Source organism: Anabrus simplex, chromosome 4 (genome assembly GCF_040414725.1).
Source record: "Anabrus simplex isolate iqAnaSimp1 chromosome 4, ASM4041472v1, whole genome shotgun sequence".
Classification (NCBI taxonomy): Eukaryota; Metazoa; Arthropoda; class Insecta; order Orthoptera; family Tettigoniidae; genus Anabrus; species Anabrus simplex.
In genome coordinates this window covers 242,622,078-242,637,809 of record NC_090268.1, presented here as the reverse complement: position 1 = coordinate 242,637,809, position 15,732 = coordinate 242,622,078, and the positions used below count along the sequence as shown (strand labels likewise).

The 15,732-nt window shown below is 39.0% G+C and overlaps 1 protein-coding gene across 5 annotated transcripts in view; it reads left to right on the top strand.

Annotated features, from left to right (window-relative positions):
• LOC136871840 (eukaryotic translation initiation factor 2-alpha kinase 1) overlaps positions 1–15,732 on the top strand; it is a 292,614-nt gene that overhangs the window by 128,327 nt on the left and 148,555 nt on the right. For all 5 annotated transcript variants that reach the window (XM_068227225.1, XM_068227223.1, XM_068227224.1 and 2 more), the window contains one exon: positions 4,279–4,452. In XM_068227225.1, coding sequence (XP_068083326.1) covers positions 4,279–4,452 — 174 coding nt within the window. The remainder of the gene's footprint in view (positions 1–4,278; positions 4,453–15,732) is intronic.

Here is a 15,732-nt window from a genome sequence, read left to right as displayed (position 1 = left end):
AAAAACCTACAAAATCTCACCTTGGCGAAGTTTCTTCCTTACATGAAGTTGAAAATTCTATTAAACAGCTCAGAAATAATAAAGCTGCTGGACCAGATGGAATTCCTGCTGAATTTTTCAAGGAAGGTGGACGAATTCTTGTTGAACATACAGTAATGCTCATAGTCAAAATATGGAACACTGAAGTAATACCTCCTGATCTCAGAGATGCTCTGATAGTTACGATCTTCAAGAAAGGTGACAGAACTAACTGTGGTAAGTACCGTGGAATTACTCTTCTATCTATTGGTGGGAAAATACTCGCTCGAATTCTATCCAACCGCCTGATACCTCTTGCTGAAGACTGCTTACCTGAAACTCAGTGTGGATTTCGACCCCAATCGCAGCAAAACAGATACGATTTTCTGTGCTTGACAAATGCAGGAGAAATGCAAAGAACAACATCTACCTCTATGTATAGCATTCATAGATCTTGCCAAAGCCTTTGATTCGGTTAAAAGAGATGCCTTGTGGAAGATCCTGGAAAGAATAGGCTGTCCTCAGAAGTACATAAATATTCTTAGATTACTGCATGATAATATGAAGGGCATGGTTCTTGTCAACAATAACCCTGGAGAAAAATTTTGAAATCACAGCAGGTGTGAAGCAAGGTTGTGTGATAGCTCCCACTCTTTTCTCAATATTTGTTGGGACTATACTTCATCTTGTTGATGGGAAACTACCAAAAGGCATAGAAATTGAATACAGGACTGATGGAGGTTTATTCAATCTCAGTAGACTGCGAGTCAAGACCAAAATTTCCACTACGTCCATCATTGAATTTCACTATGCTGATGACAATGTTGTTCTTGCAAATTCTGAACACGATTTACAAGCAATCTTAAATGCATTTGATGAAGCTTATACAAGTATCGGCCTAAGCCTTAACATCCAAAAGACTCAGATCCTTTACCAGCGTGCACCCAACTCCACCTCCGTATGTCCTACAATCACAGTCCAAGGCAGAGTTCTGAAGAACATAGAACATTTCTCATACCTTGGCAGCCATCTCTCAGCAAATGCAAATCTTGATGATGAGATTCAACACCGCTTCAGATGTGCTAGTATGGCTTTTGGTTGTCTTCGGGTAAGGGTCTTTGATAATCATAATATCAGCACTCAGACCAAGCTTTATGTGTACAAAGCTACCGTTATACCATCTCTTACATATGGATGCGAAACGTGGACTACCTACAGGAGGCACATACGATGCCTGGAAAAATACCATCAACGTTGCCTGAGAAGGATCCTGAAGGTGAAATGGCAAGATCGACGCACTAACATCAGTGTTCTGGAAGAAGCTAACTCCACTAGCATTGAGGCCATGATTCAGATTATCAAGCACCAACTTCGCTGGACAGGCCACATCTTTCACATGCCTGAATTCCATCTCCCAAAACAAATTATGTAGGCCTACTCCCAGCTAAAGGATGGTCATAGAAAACTTGGAAGACCACAAAAGCAGATGCAGTAAAAACCAACATGGAAAAGTGTCAAATGAAAACTAACAACTGGGAAGCTACGACATGTAACCGCATAGTCTGGCGTCGCAATGTCTGGGAAGGAACTCAGCGCTTCGAGCAAGAAAGGCGGAGAACAGAAATTGACAAGCGCAATGCAAGAAAACAACGTAAGCTCATGAAGAACAACCAAACTACACAGCCAGTACCTAACAGAACAAATGTGTGTCAAAAATGTGGAAAAATCTGCGGTTCTAGGATTCGGCCCTACAGTCACTTAAGATCTCACAAAAACTAAGTTCTTCAGGAAGACAATCATTCTCGTTTACGAGGGATAGCCCATCATTTATCGATAGGACCACTAATAATATAAATATTTGAGAATTAAATGTTAGGCATTCCCCTAAACTACCATTTCTCTCGGTGTGAGTAAAATGATTTATAGCCTAGATCAGGGCCTCTCAGGGTGCATGCGCGTGGTGCATGCACTGTGCACGGTGCAAAAGACGACTTCGCTTGGTTGACCAGAGTGCAGACCCCCCACTCCTCTCTCCCTACACCTGTCTCCCCGTTCGGCCTGTCTCCGCGTTCCTCACCTTCACTACTGTTTCTCCCCCACTGCGAAATGTTTACGTGTGGTGAGCGGAGACGCACAGTTGTATGGGACAAGGTTACCAGTGTTATTAAAAAAATTAAAAAAGTGAATTAGAAATACACATACATGTTTGAGAGGAATGTAAACATAATTTAAAAAAAATGCAGAACCCGTAACCAAAATGAAAATGCTACAGTACTGGAACAAAACTCATTTGTGGATATAGAATGCTCTTCTTCAAGCTGTTTCAACTTCCTTAATCCTTTCTCTCTGACGTCTCCTATGATTTCACAATAATTTTCCGAATGTAGTCTGTTGTAGTGTCTTTCAATAGATGATTTTCTTACGCACGTAATTATCGTCCCACAGATTAAGCATTTGGCGTTATCGTCACGACAAACAAACAAAAAAAAAAATACGAAAGTTCCCAGTTCGATTGAAATGGACTTTCGGAAGTCTTTGCTTTCTTCGAAACAGGTTGCTCCATTATTATGTTGTTGTCGTGCGCTTGTCTATTTCACTGATAAACACGTCGTCTACCACCAAACGCTTCGTCGCTCTCAGCACACTACACCATTCGAGTCAAGCCGAGTTGAGGCGAAGCGTACCGATGCACAGTGCACAGAGCCTATGCACCTCGCTCTGCACGCGTGAGAGTTTGGGCGTTTGAGAGGCCCTGGCCTAGATTGTAGTGGCTCATCCCCCAACTTCACATACCGATTTTCATTAAATTCTCTTCAGCCATTTTCTCGTGATGCGTGTGCATGCATACATACATACAGATAGGCAGATAGACAGAAATTACGGAAAAGTAAAAATTGCATTTCCTTGTTACTATGGGCATGACCGATACAGAAAAACCATTCTTTTCAAATTCTGAGCAATGTACAGACAAAACTCTTATTTTATATATATAGATTTTTGCACTGCTTTGCTAATTGGCTGATGATGACACTTCAAATGTGTTGAAACCGGTTCCAAATGAACAGGTTGTTACTTCAATTTGATTCGACTTAATAACAGAGTATTGAAAGGTGGATCCTTCCTTATATTTAATATTGTATACTTGTGTGGAAGTCGTGTTAGCCGAGTGTTTGAAGTCAAGTATGTGAATTCTGTTGCGTTGGTAGTTGATTGACATGCAAGTGTTGCAGTCTTCTTATACTTTATAGTAGGCAGCTGTTCAAAATGGTGGTTTATTGATGTGTGTATAATATATGTATACAGTTTGTTAATAGAATACTGTACACAATTGACAGCATCGCGTGTGTGCGTCTTTGTGATTACATCATCATACTTTGTTTAGGTGGGTTGGACTAGGCTGAATCTGTTCATAGTCTTCGTGTACACTTGCTTTCATAACGTGTTATTTGCATCTACTATAGTTTTCAGAGTTCATCTGAGTTGCAAATATTGACGCTAACAATTCCTGCTGTCTTCCTTTATACCAGAAAGGGTGAAAACTTTCAAAAATATTTACATATGCCTACATTTGAACCGTCTCTGTGCTGTCAGTTGTGACTTTGACTGGGATCTTGCCACCTCAGCCACACTTGCCAGCAGAGCCAGGCTCCTATAAAACGTACCTGAAGTGCTTGACCATCCACTTGGCAATGTAATATCTTTTTCATATCTCTGATTCATGTTTTACAGTGTTCATTTTGCATTATGTCACAACAGATCTCTTCACACAACCTATTCACTAGTTCCTATAAGTGGTATATGTATTATAAACACATGCAATAACTAGCATGTTTGTCGAATGGTCTTTTTACCTTGGTGCAGAGATAGTATACACCGTTCTCCTTTCTCCTGTGCAAGTTTGCCTCATTTCATGTTGCTGACACACTGTTAGCAAGCAGAGCAATATCGATCTTAAGGATTATCAGTATTACATGGGTTGAGTATCTTAATTGAAAGCGGCTAGTGGACCACTGGTCTATACAGTACACTAGGTGAACCAGCTACCCCTTATAATGTACTTTTATGTCATCTGCTGTTTATAGACTCTCTTATGGCTGATTTTATTTAAGCTTTATTGTCTGAAATGCGTATTTGTTATCATAACAATTCCATTATTGCACAATACTCCATTGGTAATCTACCTCCAAAATTTTACCATTTTTCGTAAGAGTACTTGCGTACATTTTGTGGTTATTAATTTGAATATTTTCTCTTCCACAGCCCCAACGCGGAAGGTTCACATTCATTGGTTTTTCAAGAATTTTCATTAAACTCCCGCTATTCGACCGATTATGTTGAAGTGGAATATCTTGCCAAGGGAGGATTTGGCGAAGTTTATAAAGCAAGAAACAAGTTGGATGGAGAGGAGTATGCTATTAAGAAGATCTGGTTATGGTACCTTAATATTATTAAAATGATTCAGTAAAATTCTAATTCAGTGACTGTTAAAACTAGAATAGTGTACTATTCAATAAGCTTAGGAAATGAAAATGGAAAAATTAAACTAGCTTAGCAAAAATATTTTTCTCTAACAGTAAGAATTATATCATACTATTTCCAAGAGCTGTAATTATACCTATAGATATACAGCTTTACCATAATGAATTCAAATTATATTTGTTTGTTCAGTTAGTTGATTAACAGCTGGTCTTAATGATTAGTGACACTGATGGTTCATCGTGTGGGTTATTGTAGTCACGTCCTAGTTCGTGAACCATGAGCAACGGCTGAGTGACCTAATAAGTGGTCCTGAGAGTCAAGATACCTGTTAGTATGGAATAAGGGAGATGGGCATCTCGGACATAATATGAGTTGTGGCCCTCCTTGTGCTCAGGACTATACAGTTCACCATGGTCCCTGAACTATTAGAGGACTCCAGTAAAACCTTGGTGATTCAAAGTTGTTGGGATGAAAAAATCGGACTTTGAATTATGTGATTTGAATCATCCACCAAATCGTAATTCACAAAGTATTCTAAGACCTGTTACTGCATGCGATTAACCTTGATTCACAGTAAAACTTTCAAATACCATGGGAAAAAAAATCCAGAATGTATCCATCCAATAAGGTGCATTTACAGTATTCAAATAATGCACTTGGATAACACACCGATAAACATAACCTCATGCAATGAAATTTTTTAAAAATGATTCAAAGACAAGGAGAAATCTATACTGGCTCCCCTGTACAAATGCTTTTTTTTCATTGGATTACTGTACTGTATGCATTTTAGATGCCTTGTTCTTGCACGGAACGTACCCAATGCCTTTAAAACATCGTGGCTTATCGAACTTCCTATGATGCAGGGAAAAAGTATCTTGTTTCCGTCTGTATTACAATACAGTACTAAGTGCGACCAGTATACAGTATTACATAAAATCAGCTTAATGGTCCGTATCACACTTTAACAGATTCACAACTAAGTATTTTTTATTTTCCACCTTGTCAGTACATTAGTTGCTTAAGGCAACTTATTGATTAAAAGTGGTACATGTTTCGTATATTAAACATCTTCAGCCACATAATACTGTTTAGATGAAAAATTCATATATTGACAAAGTATCAATGCTTTGAGAGAAAGTGTCCTTAAAATCAGATTAATCTTCTTATGCTAATTTTAAGGACACTTTCTCTCAAAGCATTGATACTTTGTCAGTATATGAATTTTTCATCTAAACAGTATTATGTGGCTGAAGATGTTAATAATATACGAAACATGTACCACTTTTAACCAATAAGTTGCCTTAAGCAACTAATGTATTGACAAGGTGGAAAATAAAAAATAGTAGTGAATCAGTATTCGGGAGATAGTGGGTTCAAATCCCACTGTCGGCAGCCCTGAAGATGGTTTTCCATGGTTTCCTATTTTCACACCAGGAAAATGCTGGAGCTGTACCTTAAGGCCACGGCCGATTCCTTCCCACTTCTAGCCCTTTCCTATGCCATTGTCACCATAAGACCTGTAAAAAAAAAAAAAAAAAAAAAGGTGGGGGGGGCTCAGTACAGTGACTATCCTTGTATGATTTCTCGCCATGGTACTTGGCCATGACCGCCTTGTCTCGTAATTCAGAAATGCCAAATCTTGCCACGGTACAAAGTACTCTAAAAGACATTAATGCATGCAATCACCTTGATTCTCAGTTTAAACCTTTCAAATGCCATGGAAAACACTATTTCTGAAATGTATCCAAGCATTACATTATCCAAAAATGCACTTGGATAAAACACTGTCAAACATAACCTCAAGCAATGAAAGAAAAAGAAATAAGAAAAATGAGGACAAATTACGCTGGCTCTCCTGTGCAAATGCTTTATCTCTTGGATTACTGTATCGTTTGCATTTTTAGATGCCTTGTACTTGCACGAAAAGTGCCTGGCACCCTTAAAACATCGTGGCTTATTGAACTTTCATATGACCGTGTGCATTGCAGCACAGTACAGTGACCTCTACCCTCGTACGATTTCCCGGCTGGTACTTCTCTCCTTTAAAACCGTAAGTCCGTTTGGGCTCGGCATTGAAAAATTTTAAAAAATGCAGTTTCATCAGCACTGACAATATTGTTTGATGTGTACGAATTGATTATATGAGCCATGCTTTTTTGTCAACTGTCGGCATCGCCAGTGTTCGTGGATTTTGTTTCTCCCCACATTACCTGCTACGTGATATTGTGGCGTTCCTTGAAACGCTGAATAAGAAAGAATTGCGATTTCACTCGACCTTAGCACATATGAAGCACACTGTAGACGCGCCAAAATGATTGAAAGTGCAGAAAACTATTGCTGCACGTTCCGGAAGACGTGTTCTTTCATGACTCAATTAAATGTTGAAATTAAATTACTCTTTAAAATACTATCTTTTTAATGTAAAGGCAGTTTTGAATTAAAATTCTGAATTTCAGTAATGGGACTGACATTGTTCTTCGAATAACGAATTATCCATATTTCAAATTAAAATGGGACTGACATTGTTCTTTGAATTATGAATTATCTGTATTTTGAATCAAACAATTTAAATAATATGCAAAACCACACCTCATATTTCCGGGAACGAGAGTTTCTTCAAACTATGCAAGATTTTTATTTATCGAGGTTCTACTGTATGTGTAAGTGAGGTAGTGAGGTAGTATCCCGCTACACAATTATTTTTTTTTAATAGCTGCTTTAAGTCACACACCGACACAGATAGGTCGTATGGTTATGATGGGAGAGGATAGGGCTAGGAGTGGGAAGGAAGCGGTCATGGCCTTAGTTAAAGTACAGCCCCAGCATTTGCCTGGTGTGAAAGTGGGAAACCACGGAAAACCATCTTCAGGGCTGCTGACAGTGGGGTTCGAACCCATTATCTCCCAGATGCAAGCTCACAGCTGCGCACCCCTAACCACACGGCCAACTCACTCGGTACACAAAAATGTACCGAGCTCAGAATGTTTCAAGCAAGCCTTGGGCCTATGGAAGTGACTGTGTCCCACTACCATTAAACAAACCAGTGACTCCTTGGAAACATCTTGATAAACAAAATGGAGTTTGTTGGGGAACAATTAATAATATTATAATAATAATAATAATAATAATAATAATAATAATAATAATAATAATAATAATAATAATGTGGCTTATGAAAGAAAGAAAGTAGAACTGGTTGAGCCAGCAAAGCGGATGTGTCTGATTGTGTTAGGAGTTAATGAGGTTTGGGTAAGGGGAGATAACGAGCAAGAGATAGGAGATTATAAGGTGTTCTTAACAGTAGTTGTTAAAGAATCAGAATTGTTTGTTAGGAATACAATAGCATGCAACTTAATTTCTTTAATGCCTGTTGTACACCATCAAATTATTATTTCAATTCAGTACATCACAAAAAAAGTTGTCAAATCTTGTCAAAGATTGTTCAACATTGCTGAAGGTTTACCCCCGTGGGACGTAGATGAAGAATACACTCACAGTATCCCCTGCTTGTCGTAAGAGGTGACTAAAAGGGGAGATCAAGGGATGATTGTATTAGAACCATGAAACTACTTGTGATTAGTATCATCACATGGGAAACACAATGGGTCGCCTTTACTTGTGAGTAGTACAACTATGTTTGGTACACAATAGGTTTGTGATTAGTAGCAACAGAAGGGGAGAGTCTATGGGTTTTCCAGTACCTGTGATTAGTACCATTATGAGAAACACGATGGGTCTGGGTGTTACCTGTGATTAGTACCACTATATCAGCAACACCGTGGGTCTGCCTTGCCTGTTATTATTATTAATAATAATAATGTTATTTGCTTTACGTCCCACTAACTACTTTTTAAGGTCTTCGGAGACGCCGAGGTGCCGGAATTTAGTCCCGCAGGAGTTCTTTTACATGCCAGTAAATCTACCGACACGGGGCTGTCGTATTTGAGCACCTTCAAATACCACCGGACTGAGCCAGGATCGAACCTACCAAGTTGGGGTTAGAAGACCAGCGCCTTAACTACTGTCTGAGCCACTCATCCCGGCAATTTATTATTATTATTATTATTATTATTATTATTATTATTATTATTATTATTATTATTATTATTATTATTATTATTATTATTATTTCGTGTGGCAAAACAAGGATACATTATAAATACATATTTCTTAAATAAGTATGTAATTTACAGGCCTGTGATTAGTACTCACCTTATGAGGAACACCATGGGAATACCAGCGCCTGTGATTAGTGCATGTAAGTGAGGAACACCATGGGTTTTTGTTGCCTACGAGTGGCACCATTATGTGAGGAACACCATAGGTCTGCATTACCTGTGTGAAGTACAATATTTGTAAGTTGTACCATAATGTGTGGAACACTGTAAGTCTACACTATTTTTTATTAGTATTGCAACATGACAAATACCATGGTTCTACTTTATTAGCGATAAGTACCATTACGAGGGGCCGTTGACTTAGATTTTGTACTCCTTTAGACAGCAAGCATCCTCGATTCAAAATTGTAGTTTAGAAGCAGTCCCTTGGTCAGTAATACTATTGTTTATGATAGTTTTTGGGTCAGATCCACGGATTGTTTTAAATTCATATCCATCCATTCCTTCTTCATTATCTTCTTCTTCTTTTTAGTTCAACAGCCGGGTTCCAGCCTTGACCACCTCAACAACATGCCTCCAGGTGTCCCGATCCTCTGCTTTTGTCCTCCATCCTCGTGACTCCCGCTTCCCTTAGATCCTTCTCCACTTCATCTAGCCATCTCAGTGGGGGTCGTCCCACTCTTCTGGTGCCGTAAGGTTCTGTAAATGTCACCTTCCTACAAGGATCGTTTTCGTCCTTTTTATGCACATGCCCAAGCCATCTCACTCTTCTTGCTTTGATTTCGCTTACAATATCACGTTCCTTGAACAGTAGGTATAGTTCATGGTTGTACCTTGCACGCCAGCATCCATGACCATTGACTGCTCCGTAAATCTTCCGTAAGATCTTCCTCTCAAATATGGCCAATTTGCTCATGTCACTTGTCCCAAAAGCCCAAGTTTCAGAGCCATATGATAGAACTGGTCTTATTAGGGTCTTACACATTTTAACCTTAGAGCTACAGCTTGTGTAGCGTGACGTTATGTTTCTTTTTAGTCTGTGGTAACACCTATTTGCTATTAGTATCCTGTGGTGTATTTCTGCACTAACTTTGTTGTCTGATGTCATCAGCGACCCTAAGTACTCAAATTCAGTCACCTTTTGATCGATCTCAAGGCATTTCAGTCTTGACGGATTTTTTGACACTACCATATATTTTGTCTTTTTCTCATTTACCGTGAGTCCCATCTGTTTTGATTCAGCATTTAACCTAGTAAATGCTTCTTTGACATGCATTTCTGTTCTTCCAATAATGTCAGTATCATCAGCATATGCTAATACTTGTACTGAATTATGAAATATTGTACCCCTCCTTTCAATTCCAGAATCTCGCATGACCTTTTCCAGCTCAATATTAAACAGCAAACATGCCAATGCATCTCCATGTCTGAGACCCTTTTGTGTGCAGACTGGTTCTGAGAGGTTTCCTTGTAGTTTAACTCTACATCGGACAGTACTGAGATATGCTCTTGTTAAGGCCACAAGCTTTTCTGGGATACCAAGTTCTTGCATTGCACTAAGTAGTTTATCCCGTTTTATACTATCATATGCTGATTTGAAATCAATAAACAGGTGGTGTGTGGTGATCTTGTACTCTCGGGTCTTCTGTAGGATCTGTCTTAATGCATGTATCTGATTGGTGGTCGACTTTCCTTTTCTGAAACCACATTGATAGTTTCCTCTTCTCTCTTCTACATGCTGCAGTAGTCTCACATACAATATATTGGAGAATATCTTATATCCTATGTTCAGCAATATGATACCCATGTAATTTGAGCAGTCCAATGGATCTCCTATCTTATGTATTGGGCAGATCAGTCCATCTTCCCATTCTCTAGGTAAGCATTCATTTTTTTCATATTTCACAGATGACCCTGTGAAGCCTTTGCAAGAGAGTTGGTTTTGCCATTTTAATGAGCTCTGCTTTTATATCATCAGGCCCAGGTGCCTTGTCGTTCTTCCATCTGTCGATGGCAAGTTCTACCTCTTCTATAGTAGGCAGATTCATTTCTCCATTGTCTGGTTTTGGGGATCTGATTTCCTGCATTACTTCTTTATTACAGTGAGCATCATTCTCTACTCCCTCAAGCTGTTCCTGGAAATGTTGATTCCATCTCTCTAAGGTCTCCTCTATGTTGCCCGTCACTTGTCCATTAGGTTTTCTGCAGTTTAATGTTCTTGGTGTAAATCCTGTTCTCATATTGTTTATCAAGCGATAGTACTTTCTCGAATCATTCTGGGTATGCATCTCTTCTATTTCCTTGAGCCTTGCTTCATGATACTCCCTTTTCTTCTTCTTGTGTACTTGCTTTTCACTTCTTCTTAGCCCTCTGTATGTTTCAACAGTATTTCTGGTACGTTTATTGATCCTTGCTTTGTAGGCTATATTCTTCCTTTCAGTTATTTGTGCACACTCTTTATCAAACCATGTGCTCCTTTGATTTCTGTTTACTGCACCAATTATTTCCTCTGCAGTATCTTTTATCACTTGCTAACAATCCATCCAACTTACGTCATTGGCTTCTGCAGCAGTTTCAACCATTGCAAAATGTTCCTTTATCCACTCCTGATAGAGGGTTTTAGTTTCTGGGTCTTTTAGCTTTTCCACATCATATTTCTTTAATTTGCTTTGTTTCTGATATCTGTAATTTCCACATCATCTATTAATTTTACTTCTCAATTTGACAATGACTAAGAAATTATCAGAGTCCACATTAGCTCCTCTAAAGGTTTGTACATCTTCCAGGTCAGTCATGTGGTGTCTATCAACACAAATGTGGTCAATCTGATTAACTGTGTTTCCATCAGGGGAAGTCCACATTCCTTTATGAATGTTTTTGTGCGGGAACATTGTACTTCTTATTACCATGTCAGTTGAGGCTGCAATATCAACTAGTCTCATGCCATTTTCATTACTAGCTGTATGAAGACTGTACTTGCCAATTATAGGTGCTAGATGTTCCTCTTGTCCCACTTGGGCATTAAAATCTCCCAGCATCAGCACAATATCATGTCTGGGGCACTTTCCATATTCTCTTTCTAGGAGTTCATCGAAGGAATCCTTTTCCTCTTCATTCTTTTCTTCTGTTGGTGCATGAGCAGTGAATAAAGTATAGTTTCTGAACCTTCGGTGTGCAGTTTGCATAGTCTTGGTGTGATAGGTTGAAAATCGATGACTAGGTGCTTCATACTTTTGTTCACAATGAATCCAGTACCAAACTGGTGTGTTTTATCATGACAGCTATAATATATGTTGTATTCCTTCTTTTCCATAATGCCATTTCCAAGCCATCGTATATCTTGTAGAGCTAGAATATCTATATTGTATTCTGGTATATTACTCACAAGATTTTGGAGGGCCCAGTTATGTACAATGATCGTACATTCCATGTTCCAAATCGTAGCCATTTATCCTTGCAGGGTCGTCTATATTCAATCTGTCCAGCTTCTGTTTGTTGAGGATTCGTAACAATTTCTTCTTTACGGGGTGGGGCTGTTAACCCCACGCTAACCCCCCAATCTGGAGGACCAGGGAACCTTCTGTTAGGGTTACCATACTTTAGCCAAGAAAGCTCTGTTTTAAGGCGCCAGGCATTCACCTTCACCCATCCCCATACGGGGTAGGATTTGCTGGTTGTGTAGGCAGGTAAACCTGCCAACTAGAGCATTTCTCAGTATTTCCCAGAGTCACCTGCTTGGCCCAGGCACCTCAACTGGGACTGAATAACCAGCCATTCACCTTCACCATTTTTCCGGGCTTGGGACCGGCACAGAGCTGAGCTGGATTGCCCCCTGCCCTGTGGCTGAACATTCCTTATTATCACATTTTTAAAATTCTGGTCAGTGGCTGATTTTGAACTTTTAAATTGTCATTGCCTTTCGTCTCATTTTGTACCATTAGAGGCCATTGACTGAGATGTTAGGCCCCTTTAAACACCAAGCATCATCATCATCATCTGAAGGTTTGACAAGATTTGAAAAGATTTGGCAAGGTTTGATAGCATTTTGTTTTAACGTGGAGGAAGGGCAAACAGCTGTTGTGGTTCTTGGACTAGCGGTGGGATACATTCTTAAAAAGAAGAGATATGTGCAATATACCATAATTTACATGGTCAATGTATTAATGGGGTTATCTTCAATGTAATTTTGCAGTGTATTTACTGCCATGACATCATTTGCAGAGGTTATGTTATATTGCATTTTCTCACATTAATTGAATAAAAGTGATAGCATTGCAACAGAAATTCGTATCTTATTACATGTAAACATGTTAGGAATTCCATAATATTTGTCCATCCCTTGTGCTGTTTCTCTACGGGGTCAGGTGTGAGGTGAGATGAATTTGTCATGGTGGGTTTTTATGACCGGATGGCCTTCCTGCTATCAACCTCATCAGAGAAGTTAATGATATGAAATGAATGATGTGATAATATGATAGTAGGAAGGGAGAGGGTGAAATCTGGTGCTGGCACATAGCCTATTCCTGTCAAATAGCACCAAGGGGTCTGCTCAAGGCTTAACATCACCATCCGATGGATGAATCACCATCAACACAGTCATGTACCTTCACTCCATATACCTCCATATGCCTTCACTGCGGAGATGTTTGAATTTTTAATCCAGGCTTTTGGCACGCAATCTAGTGATTAGAAATTGTATACCACCACCTCCCCTACCGTGCCGGCCAACATTGTGATGGTGAAAATTATTTCAACCAGTGGGACTCTAACTGGCTAACCATGGTGTCACACAGTTTAGACTTCAATGCCTTAATGATTATGGCACTCCCTGCGGGTGGGGGACGCACATGTAGAATACACCCGCAGTATCCACTGCCTGTCGTAAGAGGCGACTACAAGGGGCGACCAAGGGATGATTGAATTAGAACCATGAACCTACTCTTGATTCGTACCATCATGCGGGGAACACCATGGGTTGCATGTACTTGCGAGTAGTATCACTAAATTGGTACAAAATAGGTTTTTGATTAGTTGCATTAAAAGTCTGGCCTGGTGGATTCCAGTACCCGTGCGTTGTACCCATGTGAGCAACACTGCGGGTCTGGGCGTAGCCTGCGAGTTGTACCGCTATATGAGCGGCACCGTGGTTCAGCGTTGCCTTTGATTGGTACCTACTATGTGAGGAACACCACGGGAATACCAGCGCCTGTGACTAGTACACCTAGGTGAGGAACCTTACTGGTTTGCGTTGGCTATGAGTGGCGCCATTGTGTAAGAAACACCATAGGTTTGCGTTCCCTGTACGAATTGCAATACTTATGAGTAGTACCATCTTGTGTGGACCACCGTGAGTCTTCGCTACTTTTGATCAGTACCCCAAAATGACAAATACCATGGTTCTACTTTACTCGCGACATGTACCATTCTGTGGGGCCTTAGACGTGAATTTAGCACCCCTTCAGACATCAAGCATCATTGTGCTTTATAAATGGTCCCTTGGTCAGTAATACTCTAATTAACTACCTTCTTTTTGAGTCTGATCCACTGTTTTTGTTTGTTTGTTTGTTTGTTTGTGTATTTTTTGTAGGGTTCATGTCCATCCATTCATTCTTCATGACATTTTTTATTTTGGTCAGTGGATGAATTTGAATTTTTTGTTATTTCATTTCGTACCATTAGGGGCCGATGACCTCGATGTTAGGCCCCTTTAAACAACAAGCATCATCATTATCATCGATGATTATGGCCACTAGGTGGGCTTATGAATTCCATAATAATAATATGCCAAGATCATCATAAATCGATCGTTGCTGACAGTGTTTACTTACAGGTTACCATACAGTAATAAAAATAAAAGCTTCCTCGAGATATTCTCTCAACAGTCTGCTCGTATCTTGCTCTTTTATTTATTTTATTTTGGTAGTTTTCAGAGTCCACTGAATATACGCACTTAATACACATGCAATATCCCTCAATCCCATTATGCCTAGAAGCATACCGTGCACCGTATCTGCTCAAATTCTATTAGTCAATTCTGTCAAAGACTTGGCAGTTCTTTGATCAATTAGAACAGGACAGGGTCTAATTCACTTTCAAGACTTTTGAAGTCTTCTCAAGACTTGTGAAGTATTGAAAGTAATTTGACAAGTAAACTTGTGAAGTATTATCAATTCTTGTGAAGTCTTGTGAAGTTTTGAAAATGACAAAAATTTGATCATGTACAACAGACTTGAGGTATGTAAATGAACTAATGATATGGATATTAGGAAAAATACATGTGGAACGTGTGTAGTATAGATAATCAACTTGAACTTTGCACTCTTGTTAAGTCATTAAACAACATAGAAGAAACCTGAGAGAGTAGCATAGAATAGGAATGTGGGAAAGGAAATAATAAAAAAAAGTGAAAAAGGAGATTATGCATATCACAAATAATCAAGATACGCTTGAGTAAGTATCCTAGACTGACACATAGTTAAAATCTAAGTTTGAGTAATTATTAAAGATATGTCCTAGAAGGATTGATAACTTGTGTATACAGTGGTGGAAGTCTGCTTTAATGAGTAAGACATATATTGAGAACTCTGCTGTAACAATTTTTTTTATATCTCCCTTGAAAATTCCTATATTAAACTGTGTAATATCCTTCTGTTACAAGAACCCTTTCACTCATTCATTATTATGAGTGATTTAAGGTGCATAATTTTTTCCGTTCTTGGTATTTGTGCACTCGGAGATTATATTGAATACGATTGATCTTCGATATAGATGTCTCGCAACGTGCACTAGTGACACTATACCCTATCTCAAATAAACCGGGAGGTAAACACCAAGAACATGTGGTAAATGTGGTGGTACTGTCTATGTTTTTGTAAGGTGTTACAAATACTTTACGTGTGTTACGTAATGTTATTTCTGCGTAAAAGTTATGTACGTCATCTAAATCTGTTTATCTTCACTTTTCACTTTTAAAAAGCTGTTTAGTTTCAATTTATAATTGATACTCATGCATTAAAGTGCTTTTTGAGAATGGCGATGTGTCAGCAGCGGAACAGCCAAACCGGCTCATTTAGCTAACATACAACATATCCTATTTGACCTAATTCCCATTTTT